The sequence below is a fragment of the Cryptomeria japonica genome, chromosome 4 (genome assembly GCF_030272615.1).
Source record: "Cryptomeria japonica chromosome 4, Sugi_1.0, whole genome shotgun sequence".
Taxonomy (NCBI): Eukaryota; Viridiplantae; Streptophyta; class Pinopsida; order Cupressales; family Cupressaceae; genus Cryptomeria; species Cryptomeria japonica.
Window position 1 is genome coordinate 517,107,312 of NC_081408.1, and position 27,401 is coordinate 517,134,712.

Here is a 27,401-nt window from a genome sequence, read left to right on the forward strand (position 1 = left end):
TAGAAATGGAGATAATGGGACGGAAGTTGACAAACACCATCATCGATGGTTGTTGGTTGAAAATTTTGTACACCTGGTGAAATATACAAAATTGTGGTTTCAACCACAGTGTGTGAGTAAAACTCTCCTAATTAAGGGAAGGCTCCCCCTATTTACAAACTAAACTAATCTAATATGGATGGGACAACAGTCTTTCTTCTTCTTTCAAGAAAAACTATATGCCTTTCTCTTCACAAAAAAGTAATAGCAATTGGAAATAAATAACAACAAATATAGAAATGAGACTTTTTTGTAGGGTTTTTGGAACATAAAGGGAAGCAAAGTTTCCATGAAAGCACAAAGACCTCCGTCACTTCCTTGAGATGGGAAAACAGAAAGAAAGCTCAAAGTCTTCAACTATCTATTCTCCTATCAACCTTTTTAGATGATTTTCTGCTAACTAAGCACAATATGTAGTAGCTCAAAGTCTAACTACATGATGCACTTCACCTTACATGCACAAGTCTTAAAAATGGTAGCACAAAGTCTACAAGCTATCTTCCCACTTTAGCTTTCCACACTAGTTTCAGATATGATAAGCAGCTCAAAGTCTGCAAGACCAAATCTGAAAACCAAACATATAACTCTAAATACAATTAGCAACTCAAAGTCTGCAAAATTGAATTTAAATCCCTCTTTCACAATAGAACAAAACTCACAATCAACTCTAGAAAATGTCGTCACATAACAACTTGAATTAGCACAAAGTCTCAACACAACTTGCCTCTTTTATTGAAAGCAATCTGATTTACATCTAAGCTCAAAGTCTTAGAGTGCACATACAAACTGGCAGAATTTTGTTGCATTGCCAAAAAGATAAAGATTACAATAGACCCCTCAAGTATTTATAGAAGAGGAGTCATGAGAAAAAGGTGGGAGGATCCCAATTAACTTGAGAAATTCTCTCAACCACCAAGACTTATTCAATAACTAACTATGACTTATTCCAACTACAGTCCTAATTGAACACAACTTGTAGTTGCTTTACATGTAATTACAAAAGTGCAAGTAATGAGTTAACTTGCAATTACAATTTTTTTTACATGTAACTTGTCAAAACAAAATTACAAATGCATAACTAAAACTATTCCATGTGTCTACAGACATGACTCTAACTGCATCATCCTTTGTCTGTGATGATCTTCATGTCGCTTTAGGATGCTAGAACTTGAAGTATTCTGGATCAGTGAAGGCATCTTGAACCGGAACGAGAATTTGCATCCTTAATGATCTTTGTGTCCTTGGCCAACGAACTTCAACCTTATCTTCTTGCTTGGGGTAGTACTAGATTTTCAGGAGGGAAAGAACTACCTTCCTCTTTTCATGTTATGACCATCTTTGTCTTGAAAGCATTCTATGTTCTCACCATGAATTGTTGTTGTATCTCTTCTTTGTACCATCCTCCAATCTTCAAATCCGCTTGCAAAATAAGGCCCATGCCTTAATTCATTGATTTGGTAGGTCATGTGTGCAAACCGGACTGATAATGGAAGGGATAAATTAATGTAAAAATGGGCTCACAAGTGAATTTTGGGTTTTGGAAGCTGCATTACATGTGTGGGAAAAACAAGAGTATTAACTTGCAATTGTGGAGAACAAACATGCAACTTCATATGTGTAATGGGTAACTACAAGTTTGCACTTGTAAATGGACCTTTAAAACTCATTTACAAGTGTTTTTTTGAGTGCATTTTGAACCAATTTCGGGTTCTGGATGGCTGACTGCAAGTAGACTTTAAATGGGGAAAATGAATGGTGTGAAATGAGTGGATGAAATGGTGGGAATAGGGATCTTGATATGAGGGAAATGAAGCTTATGACCAAAAACAACAAGTGTGGATGGTTATGAATGGATTTTTGAAGAACTTTTCCATGTTGATCATATGAAAAATGGGAAGAACTTTTACTTGTAATCAATTTTTAAAAACCCGATTTTGAAAGGATGAATATTTTCCAATTTAGAACTTGGAGTTTCACCAAAAGATGATTAAAATATTCCAGCCAAAGGGGAAGATCAATTATTTTCATCCTACTTGTAATCAAGATTTAAAATCCCGAATACAAGTAAAGAGGGAAAATGGAGAAGATCAATGCAATTCACAAATTGCTTTGCAAACTTGGAACAAAGGGGAAAATCTCTCACAAAACCAATTTTAGGCAAGAACAAAACAAAACATATAACTATCATGAAGACAAAGAATCTCTTATAGAAAAAAGAAGAAGATTCAAACCCTAGCCACGTTTTTGAAAAAACGCCATATGTATCAAAATGCCCATTAAAAGCATGAATAATCGGTCAAGTAAAGCACCCTACCTCCACGCCTAGGCAAGACAAGCCAAAATGATTTAGGAAAGACAAGATTCATGGCACTTGAATGAGGCAAATCGTGGCATTTTTCAAAAACGTTTTTGCTGTTAAAACACCATAAAACCAGCAAAAATGTCTTCCAAATGGCATGAAGAGAGTTGGAAAATGCATGAAAATAGCAAAGAATCCAAAACGCCTTCCTCCTAAGATTTCTCCACAAAAATCAGTGGAAATTGTCAACAAAATCCTCCAATATTGCTGGTCGGGTTTTTGGGAAAGAACAAGAAGTTTAATTTTACATGTAATAGTGAAAATCGGGTTTTAATTCCCATATTACAAGTTTAAAATGTTACTTTGCTCTCAACAAGGCAAAATCAGGTTTTAGAAATCCAATTGCAAGTTTAAAATTCCTCAATTTACACTTAATGGAGAAAATCGAGTTTTTTGGGCACAATAGCAAGTTTAAAATTGTCACTTTATTCCATTTCTAAGCAAAATCGGGTTTTGGAGAGAGATATGCAAGTTATAAATAACTTGTAAAGGGAAAATAAAATCCCTACAACAAGTTTTAAAAACTCAACACATGTAATAGGGGAATAAAATCCCCATTACAAGCAAAAGACATTAAAATAGGGGTTTTTCAAAAGAATTACAAGTGACTTTTAAATATGCAATTTAAAATTAACTTGTAACTTATCCAAAAAATCCCTATTATGACTTAAAAAGCCAAAAAGCATCAAGGGGGAAATAAAAAGTAAGTTACAAGTTCTTTTTTCAATAAAGTGCATTTGTAATTAGCCAAAAATTTCTCTACAAAGACCAAAACAAAGGAAATCATTAAAACTTGCAATTCAAAGAAAATTTCCCACCTGCAGTCAGGGAGAAAAAACCCGAAATTGAAGGAAAGACATAGAAAACGAACCCAGAATGCGACGAAATTTGAAACGTGGTTCGAGGATGGACCGAGGATTAAGCCAGTCCCAGGATTAGGCGAAATTTTGCCTCGAGAAGCGTGCCATAGAGTAAAATCTTCAACCTGCAGTGACTATTCTGAAACCCGAAATTGCACAGAAAGCTAAGAAAAGGAAGACCAAAACTCACCAAAACTTAGACAATGATGGCAAAGACACCCCCCAATGATTTGACACTATCAAATGTGAGTTTTGTACCTCATAAAACGTGTCTTGGAGACAAAAATGACACTTTTTAAGCAAAAATTTGTAGGGGTTGTCACATTTTTGAGAATCTAAAAATGAGGACAACAATGGCGGCTCCGGAGTCAACGTGTTGCCGGAGGAGACGTGAAGGGGTCTAGGAAAACCAACTCTCTGGCCACCAACATTGCACCTTGTCGATGTCAACCGACATGGTATCAAGCCCTTGGGAACACTCATGGCACAAAAGGTTGTTGTCGGCACCGAACATTTCTTCCTTTACTTTGTCGTCATCCCACTGGAGAAAAAGGCCTACGATGCTATCCTCAACAGGGGCTGGCTGATCATAGCCAAGGCAAACCATAATTGGAAAAAGAATACACTCTCCATCGAGAGTGAAGGCAGTAAATATGTGATTGGCCTGAGGAACCAAGCAGTGAGCGAGGAATTGGCATCATCCGACTCTGACTCAAATGACTCTCATGATTATGAATGGGGTTCAGAGGACGGAAAGGGGAAGATGGAACCCAATGACGAAGGGGTGCTCGAATTGGAAGATTGCTCTGAAGATGAGACAAGTTCGTTGAATGGATTATTTCACTGGCAGATGGAGGATTACGAAGTCTTCCACCCCAACTGTAACATGCTACAGATTGGCGGAACTGAGGAAGTTCAAAGTTCGTACACAAGCCAAGCTCGAACATTATGTACAGGAACAGGCTCGAGGGAACTGTATGGGGTTAGGCCATATGAGAAGGAGAAGAGAAGTTGGAGGCCAAAAACTATAGAAGGTGGTTGCAGGAATGAGGAAGCGATCGAAGGAATCCGTACCACAAATCTGTACGGAGGCAACATTGAGGAAAGCCACATAATGGAACCATACAATGACGGAATCGAAGGAAGCCTTGCGAAGGGAATAACGCTCAAATCGTACGAAGGAATCTGTATGGAAAGAGACACGAGAATAGTGGGAGACCAAAATCCGTACGTGGGGAATATTTTGTACGCCAGCAATCACGCCATCATCATACGAGCAGAAGATATTTCGTACACCAGTAGCCCAGACGTCATCACACCAAACTACCAAGGGGATATTTTGTACAGAAACAGCAGTCGCCATTGTACAGACACCAAACTACCAGGAGAAATTTCATATGGAAGCATCAATTGCCAAGACACCACCATAGAATTTTCGTACAATCATCACTCAGACAAGTTGGCCGAAGGAAAAATCCCGTACGAACAGGTTCGAAAGGATTCACTGGCCAAAGGAAACATTTTGTACGGAGACAATTGAAAGGATTGGCTAGCTGAAGGAAGGGATTTCTTAGCGAATTGCCTGGCGGATTACTTGGCAGGTTGCCTAGCAGATTGCTTGGCGGATTGCTTGATACAGTCGAAGGGATTGCTTGGTGGAAATCAATCTGCATTATCGAAGGGATTGCCTAGTAGAAAGAGAAAATTTGTACCATCAAAGGAAGTGCCTGGCAGAAAGGGGAATATCGTACGAATCCATACGGAAAGAGAAGGACATTGGTAGAGGGACATTGTCGTATGAATCTGTACAGTGGAAGCCCAACGCAGGAGAGCTAAAGTTGTTGTACGGGTTCGTACGAGAGGTGAGAGATACTGGCCAGGAGTCACCGTATGAATCTGTACGGAGGAAGCAAATAGCAGACAAGGAGTTATCGTACAAATCTCTATGGAATCGTCAGTCTACGAAGAGGTAGTATGTACGAAAGCGACAGAAATCCATACGAGCAGTGAGGAAATTCGTACGAAGTTTGCAGATATCCTTACAGAGTTGGCAGAGAAGTTTGAAGAGATTTGTACAGAATTGCCAGGAATCCGTACGGAGTTGGAGGGAAAATTTGGAGGAATCTATATACAGAATTGGAGGCTGAGGAGATCTCATATGGTGACAATTGGAGGCATCTGTACGGGCAAGGAAACGGTTTCTCCAACCGTTTGGCGGAGGGAAGTGTACATCTAGCAGGAGAGTTGTTGGAAGTGGTCGGTGAGACACGAGTGGCAGGACTAGGGGAAAACGGAGTTTCTCAAGTAGTTCCTGAGATGATGCTCGACATTGCTCCACCCGTCGACGGAAGTAAGGAAACTCCTGGCAATCACGAGAGCCCTGTTGGTCAGATGGAGGAGATGCCACTGTCAAGGGAAGAGGGGATGCAGAATGTTCCAGAACGAGTCATTATGGATGTAGTTGACATAGAGGCATCGTCGTTCAGCCCCACAAGAGGTACGGATGGGCAGGAAGAAACAATCAATTCATGGCTACTAGAGACATTGGGTGTTCGGGTGGAGAACATTCCAGAGCTACCATCACCTGGCAAACATGGCGGAGTGGACCTACCATCTGGCAGTCCTAGCGGAGTTGGCGGAATGGAACTGTCATCTGGCGGTCCTAGCGGAGTTGGCCATGGTACGCCAGATTGTCAAACTTTCTTCAATACTTTCCAAATTCTTTTTGAAAGTATTAGAAGTTTGATCCAGTTTCTCCTCAATGGCCTCTAACTTAGACATTATCTGAAAAATGTCTTTCATTACCTGTGCACATAGATCATGAAGCTGATCAACCCAGGAATCTAGTGCTTGTACCTTTTGAGCAGCCCTTTCCACTCCACGAATTGATTCTTGGGAACCAGAAGAACCTATGGAGTTACTCCCTTCAGCAGGAGGTTTTGTGATTTTATGAATGGCTGCCATAAGTTGTCGGTTTTCACCTTCTAGCTTGTCTTTCTTTGCTAAAAGTTCATCACACCTTTGCACCAGCGAAGCAACAGAAAACTGAGCATCATGTTTAATGACCTCATGTGTTTGTTTGCCCAACTCTATCCTTGTAACTTTATAATCAGTAGCTGACATTTCTTCAAGTGGCTTATCTGTAATAGGTTCCACAATTTCAGCTACCTTCATCTTGTTGCTATCAACAATTACTCTGAAGATAGTCTTGACCTTCTTAGCAACTTTGGATCTGGATTGTTTCAGTTGCTGGTAATCAAAAGCATCAGGTGAGATTTCTTGCTTCTTCCTTTTCGGGGTAAAAGAACTAAGCCATGGAGGCAAAGTCATCAACTCCCCTCCAGTAGCAGCCGTAGGCAAAGGAGAAGCAGTTTCTGTTTGAATCACCGTGGTCATCTTGGGAGGAATATCTGTTTGGACAACGACCACGGTTTGCTCAGTTGCCAATGGGCATGAAGATTGCCTCATGAATTCTTCAAAACCAGAAGTGGAAGTATCAATTTCTGACAGCTGGATGCAAATAGGAATATCCTTAGGAATTTCCAACACAGTCTCTTGTTGATGATCAGGAGATGGCTCGCATGCTGAAATGGGAATAGCATTCTGAGGAGACTCATCCACAAGCAAATCAGGAGGAGAAAGAGGTGTCTCAATGGAAACTGGAGGAATGATCTCATGAGGCGAGTCTGAAACTGGAGACTTGGGAGTATCATCAGATTGTTGCCCCTCTTCTAGATTATCCAGATCGATCACTTGAACATGGAATCGTGATTTTTTCCTTCCCACGCACTGTCGTCTCCTCAAGAGGAAGCACTACTGCACGACTGACTCGCAACTTGATTCTTGTGCCCGAAGACGATGCACCCTCCTTGTTGTCAACTTGAATCTCAAACTTATGTCCAAGAGGCCCTGTAGAATCATCTTCTTTTCCAACCTTGATTTTTATAAGTCTAACAGCATTACTTTCAACCATGCGTTAGTGTTAGCCAAGATAGGCTGAAATCTCTCAAAGATGGATATGCACTCTTTGTGCGACCATTAGATCAAAGGAAGTGGAGCTTCCTCAACCCTCCGAGAAACGTATTCGGGATCAAGTATGTGCCCATCATCAATCATCCCTTGTGAGATATCCACCAAGTTCAAATCAATAATTTGCTCAACAGTGAGTCTGCAATAATCCATCTTCAGAACTTCGGCTTCTGTGTGGAGATCTACCCAGACGTCCTCAATGCGATGCACATGCACAAAGGATTTCTTGATCTTCTCCTTCATACCCCTGTAATCAAAATCAGCTCTAGGTTTAAACCTTTTGATCTTGATTTCCTGCAGTTCAGTCTCCATGGCTTAGCTTTCACAGATGTGACAAGGGAATACTGACCAATTTTCAATGGGTTTGTGGTAGAGGTCCCCATTCCAACCTTGTGTCTTGCAGACTGAAAAGTGTGAACAGCCATGATTTGTCTTCCCAACTCCATAAGAATGATCTTATCAGTTGGGTATCTGGGAAGCATATATGGCTGACCACTATAGCATCCAATTCTCATATAGGTGAAGGTGGGAAACTGTAGAAACAAACATCCATACTCGCACACCTTTTCCCATGCCTCATTTTGATACTCTCTTGTTCCTGAGACTTCTATCAAACTGACACATGAAATATCCGAAGAATGCATCTTGGACTCTTCTGAAATGTAGTATGTTGGGTTTCAACGGCAATTGGTCATAATACTCCCAAACTGGTATAAGTGAGCGATCTGTTGTCCTCATTTTTGTTTCCAAAAATGAAGGACCACTACATGAAATTTTTGTGAAAAAATGAAAAAATTTACTCTATGGCATGCTTCCCAAGGCAGAATTTTGACTAATCCTTGGACTAGCTTAATCCTCAATCTATCCTTGAACTACGTTTCGAATTTCGTCAAATTTTGGGTTTGTTTGCTATGCCTTTCTTTCAATTTCGGGTTTTAAAACCCCGACTGCATGTGGAGAATTTTCTTCAAACTGCAAGTTTTAATAATATTCATTGTTTTGGTTGCTATAGGGGAATTTTTAGCTTATTACATGTGCATCTTTATTAAAAGATGTTACTTGCAATTTGTTTTAAATTTCCCTTTCTTGTTTTTGTCTTTTTTATTGTTTTTTGGTCTTGTTTAGTTAAAATAGGGATTTTTTCGCCCAATTACAAATAAACTTGCAGTTTGGTCAAAAAACCCTTACTTTAATGGTTTTTGCATGTAATAGGGATTTTAAATCCCCATTACATATGTGCAAGTATTTCTAACTTGTTGTAGGGATTTTATTTCCTTTATACAAGTAATTAAAACTTGTATTCCTCTCCAAAAAACCCGATTTTGCCTTGCAAGTGCTTTTTTGACAATTTTAAACTTGTCATTTGCTCCAAAAAACCTGATTTTGGCTAGTAAGTGAAAAAGTGGAAAATAAAACTTGTAGGTTGCTCCAAAAAACCCGATTTTGGCTAGTAAGTGAAAAAGTGGAAAATAAAACTTGTCATTCTCTCCCAAAAACCCGATTTTCATTCCCTTATGCAAAATCGAACTTGTCTTTCATTCCAAGAAACCCGAAATGCAAAAAAAATGGTTTTTGAAGAATTCAAAGCAATTTTTTGTGGAGATTTTCTAGGGAGGAAAGGCGTTTTTGCTACTACCCTATTTTCATGCATTCATGGACATCTTTCACGCCAAATGGAGGTTGCATTGACTGGTTTTTTGCCCTAAATCAGCAACCACGTTTTTCATAAATGCCACTTTTTGAGGGATTAAATCTTCAACAAACTCCACTCTCCTAAATCGTTTTGCCCTTTCTCATCTAGGCGTGGAGTTTAGGAGGATTGTTGAGCTATTAAATGATGCCATTTAGTGTGCAAATGATGGCCACGTTTTTTCCACGTGACTTCTTTGGCTACGTTTTGCAAACACTTGTCATCATTTCTTCTACTTCCTCCTTAGGCGTTTTGTTCTAATCCTCTTGGGTGTGCTCTCTCATTGGCACTTTGATCTTCCAAATTTGGGATTGCTGCTACATTTATCAGTTTGGGGATTTTTTGCAAAAACGTGTTAAGGGTTTTGGCATTGCGGATTGCTTCTATTTTTGGTCTTCTTTTTTCAAAAATTGGTTGCATTTTTGGAGAAGCATTTGCATTTTCAAGAAAGGTATGGCTTCTTTCCTTTCTCTCCTTTATTTTATTATTTTCTTGCTTTCTTAGTTTTCTTTCTTAGTTGCATTTTTGTAAATATGTGTTCTTCTTCCCCCCAAAAATCGTTTTTTGTGAGAGGTTTTTTCCCCTTGGTATGCAATTTTTGAATTGCATTGTTCTTCCCAAAAATTCCCTCCTTACTTGTATTCGGGATTTTTAATCTCGATTACAAGTTCGCTGGAAATTCTTGTTCTTCCCCTATGGTTAAGGAATTTAACCATTTTTTGTTAAAATTCCAAATTAAAAAATGTGAAATACCCCTCCCTTGCAAATTCGGGTTTTGAAAACCGGATTACATGTTGAATAGTTCTTCCCATTTTCATGAAAATGACTTTCCTGGATTTTCCCATTTCTATCCATTCATGTTCCCCATATCCGTACTTTCCGTTTCCATCATTTCCCGCAAGTCAAAATCTCATTTTTCGTCCATTTCTCCATTTTCGAATTTACAAGTGTACTTGTATTCGGGTTTTAAAACCCCGATTGCATGTATGTCCTTTCCAACTTGTATACTCGCGAAAATTCTCCCAAGATCCGAAATTGGTCAAAGTCAAGATTTTCCCATTTCTACATATTTCCCCTCTTCCTCTCACAAAATCGTGAAATTCAAGAATCCAAGTTTTACCCATTTGGGTAAGGAAGAATGATATTTGCAGCTGACTATGATGTTGCCTTAACTCTCTTAAGTCTTCATCACAACATTCCAGGTTCACAATCAATGTCAGATTTGCCGACATCTCCAACTCCAAAGAAAATGAAATACAAATATGACAAATATCAAAATGAGGTTGCACCTTCCCAGGTTTCTTCTCCTTTGGATCGCATCAGAGACACGGAGATAGGGCACGTTGATATGGCAGAATTCGTCAATAGAGTAGAAGATCCACAGGATAATAACTTGCAGTGGCTGTTGGACAGCCATATCCATCATGCATCTTCCTTCCCGGTGGCTGCCCTAGAACCTGAGTTCGTTCTTGCCTGCGCCCATCATTTTGACAAGGAATCAAGAGTCATCAAAAATGATGATGGTGAAGCTATAATTCGTCACGATGCGGATACAATCGAGAAGGTCTTCAGAATACCTCCCGCACCTGTTTATATGGAAATCACCAAAGAAAGTGCAGCGGAATATTACTTGAAGAGGGAAAAAGATTGCAAGCGGCACATCAATAAGTGGATCCAAGAGCCACGACCTTCCTTCTCAAGGTGGACAAAGTTGTACCATTGTGATTTCAAATGGGAGATAGGAGACACCATCACTCTTCTCAGCAGGATGATGGGCCTTGAACATTCCAATGTCTTTGAGCTATGGATGTATCAGTTCATTATGTTCATACGGCAGTCACATCATATTTCATGGGGGGAAGTCATCAGCGATGCTTTGTGCGAACAACTTGCAGCAGTTCCTACCACCATGACCTTCTTCATGAATTCTTATTTGGTATATTTAGCAGCATCACTTAGACACTTTCCAGGTCTTTCTACCAAGGGTGATCGCTCACTTGTACCAGTTTGGGAATGTTATGACTAGTTGCCGTTGAAACCCAGCAGACTACATCTCAGAAGGGTCCAAGATGCATTCTTCGAATATTTCATGTGTCAGTTTGACAGAAATCTCAGGAACAAGAGAGTATCAGATGAGGCATGGATCAAGGTGTCTGAGTATGGGTGTTTGTTTCTGCAATTTCCCAGCTTCACCTATATGAGGATAGGATGCTATGATGGTCAGCCATACATGCTTCCGAGATACCCAACCGATAAGATAATTCTTATGGAGTTGGGAAGACAAATTATGGCTGTTCACACTTTTCAATCTGCTAGACACAAGGTTGGAATGGGGATCTCTACCACAAACCCATTGAAAATTGACCGATACTCCCTTGTCACATTTGTGAAGGCTAAGGCCATGGAGGCTGAATTGCAAGAAATCAAGCTCAAAAGGTTTAAACCTAGAGCTGATTTTGATTACAGAGGTATGAAGGAGAAAATCAAAAAATCCTTTGTGCATGTTCATCGCATTGAAGACATTTGGGTAGATCTCCGTACAGAAGCCGAAGTCCTCAAGATGGATTACTGCAGGCTCACTGTTGAGCAAATTGTTGATTTGAACTTGGCGGATATCCCACAAGGGATGATTGATGACGGGCATATACTTGATCCTAAATACACTTCACGGAGGGTTGAGGAAGCTCCACTTCCTTTGATCCAATGGTCGCACAAAGAGTGCATCTCCATCCTTGACAGATTTCAGCCTATCTTGGCCAACACTAACGCATGGCTGAAAAGTAATGTTGTTAGCCTTAACAAAATCAAGGTTGGTAAAGAAGATGATTCTACGGGGCCTCTTGGACGGAAATCTGAGATTCAGATTGACAACAAGGAGGGTGCTTCATCTTCGAGCACAAGGATCAAGTTACGAGTCAGTCGTGCAATAGTGCTTCCTCCTGAGGAGACGACTATTCGTGGGAAGGAAAAATCACGATTCCATGTTCAGGTGATCGATCTGGATAATCCAAAAGAGGGGCAGCAATCTGATGACGCTCCTAAGTCTCCAGTTTCAAACTCGCCTCATGAGGCCATTCCTCCAGTTTCCATTGAGACGCCTCTTTCTCCTCTTGATTTGCTTGTGGATGAGTCTCCTCAGAATGCAATTCCCATTTCAGCATACGAGCCATCTCCTGATCATCAACAAGAAAGTGTGTTGAAAGTTCCTGAAGATATTCCTACTTGCATCCAGTTATTAGAAATTGATACTTCCACTTCTGGTTTTGAAGAATTCATGAGGCAATCTTCATGCCCATTGGTAACTGAGCAAACCGTGGTCGCTGTCCAAACAGATATTCCTCCCAGGATGGCCACGGTAATTCAAACAGAAACTGCTTCTCCTTTGCCTATGGATGCTACTGGAAGAGAGTTGATGACTTTGCCTCCATGGCTTAGTTCTTTCACCCCAAAAAGGAAGAAGCAAGAGATCTCACCTGATGCCTTTGACTATCAGAAATTGAAACAGTCCAGATCTAAAGTTGCTAAGAAGGCCAAGACTATCTCCAGAGTAACGGTTGACAGTAACAAGATGAAAGTAGCTGAAATTGTGGAACCTATTGCAAATAAGCCACTTGATGAAATGTCAGCTGCTAATTATAAGGTTATGAGGATAGAGTTGGGCAAGCAAACGCATGAGGTCATTAAACATGATGCTTAGTTTTCTGTTGCTTCATTGGTGCAAAGGTGTGATGATCTTCTAGCAAAGAAAGACAAGCTAGAAGAGGAAAACCGATAGCTTATGGCAGCCATTCATAAAATCACAAAACCTGCTGCTGAAGGGAGTAACTCCATAGGTTCTTCTGGTTCCCAAGAATTGATTCGTGGAGTGGAAAGGGCTGCTCAAAAGGTACAAGCACTGGATTCCTGGGTTGATCAACTTCATGATCAATGTGTACAATTAATAAAAGACATTTTTCAAATAATGTCTAAACTAGAGACCATTGAGGAGAAACTGGATCAGACTTCTAACACTTTCAAAAAGAATCTGGAAAGTGTTGAGAAAAGTCTGACAATCTGACGTACCATGCCCCAACAACAGCTAAGTATTTTGCAGGAGCATGCCATCATCTCTTCCAGGGTCATGTACTTGGAATTTGAAGAACTCTTGGAAAACAAGACCCTTGTTCTTAAATCCCTCATTGAGGAGATCGGTGATGCAAGGAGATTCCAGGGTGAAGTTTACCAAGATATTGTCTCACATTGTGAAAGGGCCTCTTGCAACATAGTAAGTCAGGATGGAGAGCTGATTCCAGAAGAAGAAGTTCTTGCTGATTTACAGATGAGGATTCATAATGAATGGAGGAGCGAACAATTCTCAGTAGCTTCAATTCAAGCATTGATGAAACACCAAGCCTTTCTGCATGAAATCCAGTCTATCCTGGATAAAAACAATTCTGCACTTCTCGGCTGTCACGACACTATTGTGAAGACTATGGTTGTTGCCAAGAACACCCATGAACCGAATCCCGATGAACTACAAGCGAGCATCCATAAATTTCAAGGATTTGTGTCTTCACAAAATGCAACTTAAGTGTTTTTCAACACTTAGTTGAATTTTCCCTCTTTTGTAATCTTTAGTTGTAATTTAGTTTTGACAAGTTACATGTAAAAGTATTTTTTGTAAAATGCAAGTAACACATTATTTGCAGTTTTATAATTACATGTAAGGCAACTACAAGTTGTGTCTGATTAGGACTGTCGTTGGAATAAGTCTTAGTTAGTTGGAGTAACTCTTAGTTAGTTAATGAAGTCCCAGTTAGTTATTGAATGAGTCTTGGTGGTTGAGAGAATCTCTCAAGTTAGTTAGGATCCTCCCACCTTTTTCTCAAGGCTCCTCTTCTATAAATACTTGAGGGGTCTATTGTAATTTTTATCTTTTGGGAAAGCAAGCAAAAACTCTGCCAAATTTACAGCAAGAAGTCTTTGAGCTTATGTATGTGAATTGAAGGTTTTGAAGAATAATAAAGAAGGATTACTCAAGTTTTGAGTCTTTGAGCTACATGTTTGAGTTTGAATCTTTTTATTTCTTCTATGCAAAGTATTTCTAAAGGAGCTTAGTCCAATCTGATTTGAAGTCTTTGAGTTGCAAGTAGAGAAGATTAATTAAAATAGGAAACTCTCTTGAAGGAGCAGCAAGTCTTTGAGCTTGCGTCTATTTTTGAGGAAAAATTACTGTTTGATAAGAAATAGCAGCAAGTCTTTGAGTTTGCATTAGTTCTTGTCTTTGTGTTGAAAGAATAGATTATTCTAGTCTTTGAGTTGTTATCTTTTATTCGTTGTAAAATTTAGTATAGCAAAGGGTAGATAGGACTTCCAATAGTCAAGTCTTTGAGCTTGATATTGCTGTCCCGTCCCGAAGGAAGTGACGGAAGTCTTTGCGCTTTCAGGAAACTTCATTTCCTTTCTCTCATTTCACTTGAAAGTAGTTACTGCTATTCATATTCAATCGCTATCATTTTCTGTGAAGAGAAAAGGATATTGTCTTTCTTGAAGAAAGAAGGAAGACTGTTGTACCATCCTATTTTTATTTCAGTTTTAGTTAGATGGGGGGAGCCTTCCCTTAATTAGGAGAGTTTGTACTCGTATGTTGTGGTTGAAACCACAATTTTGTATATTTCTCCAAGTGTACAAAATTTTCAACCAACACGATCACCCTTGGTAGAAAGACCTAGAAAGTGTCTAAGTGATGCTGCCAAATATACCAAATATGAATTCATGAAGGTCATGGTGGTAGGAACTGCTGCAAGTTGTTCGCACAAGGCATCGCTGATGACTTCTCCCCATGAAATGTGATGAGACTGCCTTATGAACATGATGAACTGGTACATCCATGGCTCAAAGACATTGGAATGCTCAAGGCCCATCATCCTGCTGAGAAGGGTTATGGTGTATCCGATCTCCCATTTGAAATCACAGTGGTACAACTTCGCCCACCTTGAGAAGGAGGCTCGTTGCTCTTGGATCCACCTATTGATATGTTGCTTGCAATCCTTTTCCCTCTTCACATAATACTTTGCTGCACTTTCTTGGGAGATTTCCATGTAAACAGGTGCAGGAGGTATTCTAAAGACCTTCTCGATCGTATCTGCATCAAGATGGATTATAGCTTCGCCATCATCATTTTTGATGACCCTTGTCTCTTTGTCAAAATGATGGGCGCAGGCGAGAACAAATTCAAGTTCGAAGGCAGCCACCGGGAAAGATGATGCATGGTGGGCATGGCTGTCCAACAGCCGCTGCAAGTTATTATTCTGTGGATCTTCTACCCTCTTGATGAATTCTGACATATCAACGTGCCCTATTTCCGTGTCTCTGATGCAATCCAAAGAAGAAGAAACCTGGGAAGGTGCTACCTCATTCTGATACTTGTCATATTTGTATTTCATCTTCTTTGGAGCTGGGGATGCTGACAAATCTGACATTGATTGTGAACCTGGAATACTGTGATGAAGACTTAAAAGAGTTAAGGAAACATCATAGTCAACTGCAAATATCATTCTTCCTTCTCCAAATGAGAAAAACTTCGATTCTTGAACTTCACGATTTTGTGAGAGGAAGGGGAAATATATGGAAATGGGAAAATCTTGACTTTGACCAATTTCGGATCTTGGGGAAATTTTCGCAAGTATACAAGTTGGAAAGAACATACATGCAATCGAGGTTTTAAAACCCGAATGCAAGTACACTTGTAAATTTGCAAATGGAGAAATGGATGGAAAATGAGAATTTGACTTGCGGAAAATGATGGAAATGGAAAGTACGGATATGGGAAAAATGAATGGATAAAAATGGGAAAATCCGGGAATGTCATTTTCATGAAAATGGGAAGAACTCTTCAACATGTAATCCGGTTTTTAAAACCCGAATTTGAAAGGGAGGGGTATTTCACACTTTTCAACTTGGAATTTTAACCAAAAATGGTTAAATTCCTTAACCGTAAGGGAAGAACAAGAATTTCCAGCGAACTTGTAATCGGGATTAAAAATCCCGAATACAAGTAAAGAGGGAATTTTGGGAAGAACAATGCAATTCGAAAATTGCATAGCAAGGGGAAGATCTCTCTCACAAAAACCGATTTTTGAGGGAAGAACAACACATTTCCAAAAATGCAACTTAGAAAGAAAACTAAGAAAACAAGAAAATAATAAAATGAAGGAAAGAAAGGAAAGAGAACATACCTTTCTTCAAACTGAAAATGCTTCTCCAAAAATGCAACAAACTTGGAATAGAGAAGAATATCCAATAAATAGAGACAAACCGAGATGCCAAACCCTTGCCACGTTTTTAGAAAAACGTCTTATGTGGAAAAACGTGGCAGCAAATGCAAATAAAATGGCACAAATAAAACTCCAATCTCCACACCTAGGTAGGAGAGTTCAAATCGATTTAGGAGAATGCAGCTTGATGAAGTTTTAATCAACCAAAATGTGGCGTTTTGGAAACACGTGGTTGCTGATTTGAAGCAAAAAACCAGTAAATGCAACCCCAAAATGGCGTGACAAGTGGTTTCAAATGCACAAGAATAGGGTAGAAACCAAAATGCCTCTCCTTCCTAGAAACTCTCCCCAAAAATCGATTGAAATCTTCAACAATTTTGCTTCCAACTGAAAATCGGGTTTTTGGGAGACAAGAACAAGTTTGAAATGCATAAGTATGTATGTGAAAATCGGATTTTTTAGAACATATGACAAATTCTAATTTTCACTTTTTCACTTACAAAGCCAAATTCGGGTTTTTGGAACAAACTGCAAGTTTAAAATTGTCAAAAATGCACTTTATGTGTAAAATCGGGTTTTGGGGAGAGAGATGCAAGTTTTAATTACTTGTAAAGGGAAAATAAAATCCCTACAACAAGTTAGAATTGCTTGCACACATGTAATGGGGATTTAAAATCCCTATTACATGTAAAAACCATTAAAGTAGGGGTTTTTGGAGAGAACTACAAGTTTACTCGCAATTTAGCCAAAAAATCCCTATTTTAACTTAAACAAGACCAAAAAACAATAAAAAAGATAAAAACAATAAAAGGGAAATTTAAAAAAAATTACAAGTAACATTTTTTTTATAAAAGTGCACATGTAATAAGCTGAAAATTCCCCTACAAAGACCAAAACAATGAATATCATTAAAACTTGCAGTTTGAAGAAAATTCTCCACCTGCAGTCGGGATTTTAAAACCCGAAATTGAAGGAAAGACATAGCAAATGAACGCAGAATTTGACGAAATTCGAAACGTAGTTCTAGGATGGACTAAGGATTAAGCCAGTCCAAAGATTAGTCAAAATTCTGCATCGGGAAGTGTGCCATAGAGTAAAAATTTTCATTTTGTCACAAAAATCTTATGTAGTGGTCCTTCATTTTTGGAAACAAAAATGAGGACAACAGAAAGCAAGCATTTGTTAATTCTTCACTTCTGTTCCTCAATTATCTGCATGCATACACAAAAGAAAACCCTTGACCTTTGAAACTCTAACAAAATGAATTGTTACTTGATGCAAAGGTGCTTCATCCTGCCTACAATTTTCAAAACTCTAATGACACTAAACAATAGTAGAGACTCTCTGCGTTTAATTCAGCACATAGATTGCATCATAGAGAACTAATTTTATTCCAATCAAATGCTTTGATAAACATACATAAAATCCGCGAACATATTATTTACAGCTATGGCCTTTCAATGGCCTCTCTGCATAATATTTCATTATTTTGATCCTCAGCTTTGCATAAAATTTCAACTAACACTCAAGAGTCTCAACTCGCTTTCCTCTATGATTTACTCGCACAAGATCTCTGTGTTCTCTGGCCAAAAACCCCAATTCTCTTCTCCCTTCCACTGCTACCAACGATTTCCTTCCTTTTCTGTTTTATAAAGCATTTTAATAAACTGCAATTTATTTTCATCACATCATTTTTTTTCCCTCTGCCATGCAATAGTCCAATTGATCCATGACTTAGCAACTTTTCATTTTTTTCATTTGATGGATGTGTCTTGGCCTTTTATCAACTCCTGTAGCCCATTACTTAACTTCCATATTGATAGGGAAAAACCAAAGTACTTACATTTTATTAATCCCCCAATACGGTCTTTGCTTGAAATGGGAGTTGAACGGTTTCTATATCGATAGGCAAAAACAAAAGACCTTAATTTTGTTAATTTCCAATCGTAATCTTAGGAGCAAATAACACATGCTATTATAGCAAATATAACACATACTATTGGCATAATGCTCTTCCACTTTCTTACTTCATGCATGTTCTTATCAGCTGCAGAAAGGACAATGCCACTTTGGGATTTGGTTTCTCTGTTTTGGCGAGTTTTTGCTATTATTTTGGTAGTTTCTACATTATTGCTTTTACTGCGTGGCCCCTCTAGTCTGCCCAACATTCCAAGTTTTGTCCCATGTGGCCTCTAAATCAAGAGCAATGAAAACAACTTTAAGCCTTGCATATGATTACCTTCGAACAAAAGTGATGGCAGAATATGAGTTCACATATGCGTTGACTTAATAGCTTCTCAATTCCTTACATTGTCCGCAGCCTCCACAGTGGTTGCAAATGAAAATATGAAAGGTGCATTCTCCATATGGTCGCAACCTCTATTGCTCATGACATTTCAAGGAATGGCAAGCTACTTCAGTTGCCCTCAACGATTTTATATGTAGTTGTAAAATGAGGCGGTTCCTGATGCATCCATAGAATGTTGGATCAAATCTTCTTTTAGTTGCATTTGATGAGAACACCAAACCTCATGGTGCTTGGGATATTATACTGTCAGAATCTGATTGTGCAAAGTGTTCGCAAAGCGAGAGATGTCAAATAAAAACCAAAACAAATTGCAAAATATTTTTGTTAGTGCTGATTGTTAATTCACCCAGGTGCTCTTGCACCAATACTACTTTTGATTTTAACATTATCTTACTCTTTTAAGTTCTGTTTTCTCAAGATATCACCCTTTGCAATGAACCATTCTGAGTTACAAAACCATTCTGAGTTCCCTTGTAATGTCCTGTTGTGACCATTTCACACATCGCCCCATTAAAATGGGGACCCCCTCTTTTGCTTTTGTTTTGCCTGTTCTTCTCTCTGCTTTTAGGGTTTTGAGTAAGTGAGTGAGTCGTCTGGACTAGGGTTAGGCCTTAGGAGTTTCCTTTTGATATTTTCAAGCCGAAGTCCAGTCTATTTTTGAAAGATTATTAAGCATCCTCACAGAGATTGCAATTTTGAAATAGGATGAGCCTACCAGGAAGTCAAGTATGTCTCAGGATGGGTCCAGTTAAGATTTTAAGGGCAAATTCAAGTTAGGTCTAAGGGTTAGCATTTTAATGATGGAATTATACATTTTGTCTGGGCAAACTCTAACCAAATTTTGGAAGCAAGGTAACCGATTCTTGGACTTGAAGATGACTTAGCCCTGCGTGATGAAGTGATTTGAAGACCTAAATTTTTGGTATTTTGGCTTATAAGGGCAAAATCGCTCCTGTCCCTCTAGGGCGAAAGTGATATTTTGTGCATCTTGGTTATTGATTTGTTTTAACTGTTTTATGCAGGGTCACCAGGGGATACAATTGGACGTAAATTGAAGATTTTGAAGATTTTGAAGACTCAAAATGACAAGTTTTTAAAGTTTAAGACCAAATCGCTCCTGTCCTTCACTGAAGGACCAGGGCGAAATGGCTCACTTAGATCGTTTTGGGCCTCATTTGATCAAACTGAAGCATCAAGGACGCAATGAAAGATGAAGTGAACGTAATTGAATATCCAGACTTAGTCAAAAAGTAGTGAAAGGTTGAAATCGTTGTCTAAAGGACAAATCGCTCCTGTCCCCCACCCAGGGACCAGAGCGATTTTCTTCAAAGCACACCTTCTTGGACATTTTTGGATTTGGACTTTTATTCATAGCTTGCAGAATGATGGTATTTTCCCCAGCAAAGGAAATTTGAGATGAAAATTATAAAGATTTGACCTTAAGGACCAAAATCGCTCCTGTCCCTCACTGAAGGACCGGAGCTTGTTTTTCAAAGTTGCACTGTTCTTGCAGGATCAAGACAATTTTATGATTGGAAGAGATCAAGGGGGGCATGTCTTGTCCATTGAATATAATTTGAGTAATCGACAGGCAAGGAAATATGCCAAGATGACAAAATCGCTCCTGTCCCTCACTGAAGGACCGGAGCTTGAATTCCAAGTTTGCCTTATCCTTGCAAGATTTAAATGATTTCGCGATTTGAGAAGGACAAGGAAAGTATGTTTTGCTCATTGAATATAACTTGAATGGACCACAATGGAGAAAATCGATCCAAATTGGCTAAGACGCTCCTGTCCCTCTCTCAGGGACCAAGGCGATTTTTAAAGGAAGCTCCTGTCCCTCACCCAGGGACCAGAGCGATTTTCTCAAGAGACAAGTTTTTGGCAAAGGAAAAGCAAGTTTTACGTTTGAGATGAGTAAAGGGAGGCATAATCGCTCCATTGAAGATAATTTTGAAAGATTGCAAAACACAAGTGGAGCCTATAATGGCCAAGGCGCTCCTGTCCCTCACCCAGGGACCAGGGCGAAAAATACATTATCAAGTCTTCCCTTCCAAATTTGGTCGAATACAGGCCAATGCACATGATGGCAATGATATTTGGAATATTTCAAAGAAGAACGAAGTTGCAAAAACCCACAAAACTTGATGAAATTGGTTAAGGCGCTCCTGTCCCTCACCAAGGGACCAGAGCGAAATTTTCAAATTTGCCTGATTGCCTAACATTTTGGAGTGCTACTTTCGTTTGCAAGACTCAAGATGGATTAAGGAACAATGTCTCATGCCTTGGAGATAATTAGATATTGATATGATTAAGGATTTGTGCCATGGACTAAAGATCGCTCCTGTCCTTCATTCAAGGACCAGGGCGATTTCTATAGAATCAATCATTCCTTTCCAAAACCACGTCAAGGCGAGATTATGCAAAGTGAGAAACGTCTTTAGGAAGATAATGAACAAGGAATTAACCTCAAAATCAACAATTTTAAGCTCAAAAGCAAAAATCGCTCCTGTCCTTCACTGAAGGACCAGGGCGAATATCCTTGGAAGAGCTCATTTTGTCTTGGAGAAGCGAGTTAGGCATGCATAGAACAAACGAGGAAGATCATTGATTGCCCTGCAACATGAATTGGCGATTGGAAAAGACAAGGACCAAGGGCAAAAGGTAGGATCGCTCCTGTCCGTCACCAAGGGACTAGGGCGAAAATGTTTTAAGATACACTCCTTCCAAAGATGGAATAAATCAAATTCAAGATTCCAAGCAAAAAGGCCATTTTGGATGTCCAAGATAAGACTTTGAATGTGAAAAGCGAGAAATACAAGGCCAAAATGCATGGGCGCTCTTGTCCCTCTCCCAGGGACCAGAGCGATGTTGATAGATGTCCCTTATTCTTCCCATGTTTAGGCGCCAATATTTTCCAAATTACATTAAATGCCAAATTCGCTAAAAACGTGAAATATTTAATTAAGTTGGCATTTAATAAGTTCGCATGGGCATTTAATAATTAATTTAGGCCTTTTGAAAAAATCGAAGTTTTTAATTGCAAAGACATTTAAATTAATTATTATTAAATTAAATAAAAAGAGAGCGCTTGGGATATTATTTTAATATTTTTGTAAAAGTCGGCCTCCTCTTTTATTTAATTTTTATTTGTTTTTTGCCTATTTTCCAAGTCGGCCTATGGGCAATTGCAATAGTAAGCGCCTATATAAGGGAGGTATTTTGATGCATTTCAATCCATCATTCAATCATTTATTTAAATGCGATTTGGAGAAGCAATAGAGGTGCGAATTTTGATCCAAGAAGAAGTGCGAATTTCAATCCAAGAAGGAGTGCGAACTTTGTTGGAGGTTAGAGGTGGAGCGAGTTTTTCTCAAGGCGTTGAAGACCCAAAGGGTGATGAAGTTGATGAAGGAGGCGCATTTGCTAGAAGACTTCGATCTTCATTTTGCCTAGCGAATTTCTTAATTTTTGCATCGTTTTTTAGAGCTAGTTCTAAAAGAGAGGTATGGCAAAATCTCCCTTGTTCAAATTTTGAAATTTTGAATTTCCAATTGCATAATCGTATTTAGGAAATGATAATTCAAAGATTTATCATGAAGTTTCCTAAATTTAAAACTTAAATCCAGTCTATATTTCTACGTTCCAAGGTATATTGCTCATTATGAAATGTTGTGTAGGTGTCAAGATGGCGACCCCGAAGACAGGAGCATCCACTAGTCGTCCAACCCTCATGAAGGAAGATCAAAGGAATGAAGAAATGGAGACCAAGATCGTGTCAAAATGGAGCAACATTGGAGATACCAACTTGGGAAACTTCAGTGTGAAGAAGTTTCGAGAGGTCCCTTATATTGGAAAGCCATCACCTGTCGCAAGGAGAATAATTGAAAGTGGCATTATCAAGGCGGCCGGCTTCCCTCCAGCAGTCCAGTGCCATGAGCTGATGATCGAGTGTGCCCGCCATTATGACCCACAGTCAAGATCGATCGTATCCAAGGACGGAAACACTTTGGCTTATCTTTCAGAGGAGGCTATCAGTGAAGCTCTCCATCTACCAGAACATAAAGACATGATTTACAAAAGCTTGGAAGGAGCTAGATCCATGTACGAAGATGATCCAGACACTTGCTTGAGCATCATCAACAAGAATTGGTTACTCAAAAGTCGTCCTCGCCTGAGCAAGATTCCCAACACACCACATAGGATCGACTTCTAGGAAGAGTACAGAGATTTGATAACTTTACTCAATCGAGTTACAGGGGCTTCTCAAGCCTTCTATTTTGAGAAGTGGATGTTCTTCTTCATCCAAGTGATAGTTCAAGGAAAAGGAACAATTCATTGGGCTAGAATCATTAGCCATTGCTTGGACGTGCAGTTGAGAAGACTGAAAGCTACTAAATCCTTCCACATGAGCTCATACATCATATATGCCTTGATCAGGAGTTTTGAATATGCAGGACTACCTCACAGAGGAGCATTGGAAAGGGAATAAGGTTCTAGAAGAGAGGTTGTTATAGATGACATGGCACCTTAATTATCATTGGTCTATGTTTCCTAGATTTTTGTGCCAAATTAAATATTTGTCTATGCATTTAATATTGTTCAATAAAAAGGGAACTTTTGTAATAAAACCCTAATTAGGGTTTAGGTGTCAAAATCTCAGCCGTTGATCTTCTTTTGATCTGGGCCGTTCATTGTAATTGAGGATGCTATATATACCCTCATTCATTTTCATTTTGATAATTAGAAATAGTGAGCAATAAGAAATAATTAGAAGTTTAGAGTTTTTGGAGAGAAGAAAGTTATTTTGTAGCAAGATTGAGTTTTGAAGAAAGAATTTCAAGCAATTGTTGTCTATTTTGGCTTTGAGATCAATAAAATATTGAAGTTATGGTGTTTTATTGCAATTCTTGTGGCTATCTTCATGGTTGTTTACTTTCTTGAATCATTCTCAGTCGAATTAGTATTTAAGTTTGAAGGACTAAGTGTTGGGCTTGATTTTGGTGAGATTCACGTTCCAAACCACTAGCTTCTTACTGATTGTAGGAACGCCTTGTGTGGTCAACTGGAGAGACTTGAATTATTCAATCGTCATTGAGCTTTGGATATGTGCCTTTGTGGTAGTGTCCATGACCCTTGATGAATTGAAAAAATCATTTGTTACCTTAGAAGATCGCATCAATTTCAGTTAGGTTGTTATTTCATGGCAATATTGAAATTGGTAGAATCTTGCCAAGTCTAGCCTACATTAGGTCATTCTTAGGATTAGATTAGAATTTATCCCTTGCAAACTCTACCTTTTGATCTTTTTAAGAACTTGTTAGTTTTAGGAAATCTTGTTCCTGCAAATCGGAGAACGTAAGGCCCCTTGATGAAACAGCATTCACAACGACCACTGGTGCTTATCCACACGTAGAGACCCTACATAAAAGAACATTGGAGTCACCCTGATTGATCCTTTTTTGCGACATCTTCAGCAATCAGAGGCTTTATTCAAGAGAGGATAAGGTACCCTTGGGTATTTTATTCTGTGTATGATTGTGTACAAAATACACGTCAACATGTCCCCTTCGTCGTAGTCGCTTTTGGAGGACTTATTAGTCTATTTAATTCCGGTAGACTATAGTCAGGACTAAGGGAATAATTTAATTATTTAATATTTATCCTTAAAAATAATTTTATTTATATAGTGGTTTCAATGATGATTTAAGTGATATTTTAATAAAGTCAGTTTATTGAGTCCATCAACTCAAATTTAAATTGAAAAGAGTGGAAACCAGTGGTTATAAAAGAGCAGCTGGGGCCTCATTTTTTTCTCATGTTGATTTGGAGAGGTTCTTGAATCTTGAGCCTGCTGGTTTTGATAGTGCTACTATCGGCTTTAACCAGCCCTAACTGCAGGAAATATCACTCATGTATTTTGCAGTGCTTTCACAGTGTTCTACAGTTGACTGCTGCAAATTTGTGAAATCTCTTTACAGACAAATTTGCCAATGGTTCTGATTTATTTGAAGGATATTCATTATAGATTCCCTGCCTGGAGACGTCATTCTGGAAACTGGAAGGTTATATTTCTGAAGATTTCAATGGTATTAAGTTTTATATTTATTGTAGTTATCTATCTTTATTGTTGGCGTAGGAATTCTTCAGTTGGGCTATTTCATTATTGAAAGGATTATTGGAACATGGGTCGTTATAAAAAGACGGCATCATATCTTAACTCGGTGTTTAATTATTCAGCACAGGCCTCATATTCAATGCGAATTTCTATTGGACATGGTCTGTTGTTGGATGGGAGTCTTTTGGTGCATACCTCTCTAATCTTGGCATAAGCTAATATGTGTGGCAGCTATTCTAGAATGCGGGTCTGTCTTTCTTGGCTTGGGCTGGTGTCTTTTCTCTTTGTAATGAGGAGTTTGCTGGTTTGTGCGGCTGTTTGATATCTGCTCTGACCTCATAATGCCTAGTGCCTCTACAATGCAGGCATTATCATAGTGCATCAACTTTTCTAATATCGCTGCTCATTATTGCTGTGTGTGAGACATCATATCGATTCATCAATCCCTCCAATACTGCTGTTAACTACAAGGTGCCAACTGTAATTTCTGCTTATGTAAATTACCTTCCATATATGTATCTACTGAGACTATTGGAACAATTTTGTCAACTTCAGATTGGGAAACAAAGATCAATAAAATTACTTGCATCTGTTGTTATTTTCCTTGGCTTAGAGTTACAAAGCTGGTGTGGTTACTCTGTTTTCTATTTATGAATATCAATGCATTCTTTGTATGAAAGCACAATAAACACCAAATATGAAAAGCATGCACATCTGAAACTATACGCTCAGCAGTATAGAAATTAAACATTGCAGCAAAATATTTTATTGTGGTGAAATTTCAAAGACGGATTGAGCAGGGTCTTTACATACTTAATGAGGCCGAGTCACTGAATTTTGAGTTAGTCCAAATCTTTTCGAATGTGGGCTATTAGTGGCCAATGATTTGGTTTTGCTTTCTTTTAACAGCTAGTCTGCATTTTATGCTGCTTTTGTTTGCTTATCATTTAGCCAGTGATTTACATCCTGTCTAGCTTGATAGTCAATCATTTGCAATTCAAAAACTTTTTCAATTTTCTACTTCGCATCCAAAACTTTTAAAGGTAGGTTTCTAAAATTCTTTGGTTAACATGGTTGGGCAGTGCTGATACCTTTAACAAATAATCCTAGAAAGGAATTGTCTTTATAAAGATTGTCATCTTGTGAAATCTGTTGAAGATGGTATGGCCTGCATTTCCTATAAGTTAATAAATATCAATCTCATATGAGGATATCCTTTGCCTTATAGTTTGACAATGAGTGTTAATGGTCTCTAGCATTGAAGCAATATCATTTGTCATGATAGACAAGCATTATTCTGCATTTTAGTGAAAAATAAAATGAACTCAACAAAAGCCTTTACCATTAGCCATGATAGGTGGTTGCTGTCAAATCACAGTGTATGGTGTAGAAAAGTGGTAAAGCTTTTTCTATAGGATTTTCAAGAAATCCCACGAATTTGGGGAGACTAAATTTATATTTATAATGTTTTCTCGTTGAGGTTTTCCCAGATAAAACTTCTCAAGCAATAAAGAATAGGTAGCTATCCAATACTGGCCCAAGCCAATCTTACAATGACAAAGGCAAATGGCCATAGAATGTATTATCCCAATCCCTGGTATAATAAAATATTTTCTTTATTTTTAAGGCTTCAATCTCACTCTTTAACATTTTTCATGCTCTTTGTGTTGCAGGTTTCAGATTAGTAAGTCACAGATATGCATGGTAGGTGACAGATTGGACACTGATATTTTATTTGGCCAGAATGGTGGCTGCAAAACGCTTCTTGTTCTTTCAGGTAATATGGAAACTATTTTTGTCTGTTCCCTTTCCTAGCATTGAATGTATATGCATATTGTGTTCAAACATTTCAGAGATCTCACATTTGTGCTTAACAGTCCTATTTTCTTTATCATATCTTTGGCATAACTTACATATATTGAACATAGTGGCTTAGTATAAATTTAGATACATAATTTCCATTCATATACTGTAGATACTATTCTGTTTGTGATTATATGCACATTCCTGGCAAATTACATATATATCATCCACATTTATCATATTCAACTTGTTTCTTATTCTTATAATACAGGTGTGACTACATTATCCATGCTTGAAAACCCTAAGAACAGTATCCAACCTGACTTCTATACAAATAAGGTGTCAGATCTCCTTGCCAAGAAATCTGCTAATGTATAGGGATAGAAGCAGTAAGGTATTTGAGCTGACTCATTCCATTTTTATCAAATGTCATGTTTCTCATCACTATTTCCATATATAATATAGATAAATTGGTATCACCTCTTGTGCTTTTACAATTGTAATTTTTCGAATGCACAAGCAGTTTTCTTTCTAAAGCCGTTTTATGTATATCAGCACTGGAACAAATGTAACATGAAATACATATGGTCACGAGAAACACTAATGGTGGTGATATTAAAATGACCATTTTATTCGATGATGGTTTATTTTGTAGTTGCCATTAGACAGAAATCAGTGCTGGTAATAAAACAGCATCATTCTTACGTGCAATAAAATAATATTTTGTTTTTTCAATTTTTTTGGCAAGTAGCTCTTAGATTTTATTTGTACCTGGTCTCAACAAAAATATGGTTCCCTATGTTTCTTCTTGAAATTCTTTGATACAATGAATGTATTATGCTTGTAAACGAGGATTCATAAGCCCATTTGTACAGCAAATGCACTATCATATGGGAATTCCTGTGGTTATGGAAAGATCAATAATGTAACCTATCATTT

General features: G+C 38.4%; 1 protein-coding gene across 1 annotated transcript in view; it reads left to right on the forward strand.

The window, feature by feature from the left end:
• Window positions 1–27,197, forward strand: part of LOC131031224 (phosphoglycolate phosphatase 1A, chloroplastic) — a 204,249-nt gene extending 177,052 nt beyond the window's left edge. Inside the window, exons 10-12 of the mRNA XM_059219922.1 lie at window positions 26,333–26,436; window positions 26,734–26,856; window positions 27,018–27,197. Of these exons, the coding sequence (XP_059075905.1) occupies window positions 26,333–26,436; window positions 26,734–26,840 (211 nt within the window). The 3' untranslated portion in view covers window positions 26,841–26,856; window positions 27,018–27,197. The remainder of the gene's footprint in view (window positions 1–26,332; window positions 26,437–26,733; window positions 26,857–27,017) is intronic.
• Window positions 27,198–27,401: the final 204 nt, after the last annotated feature.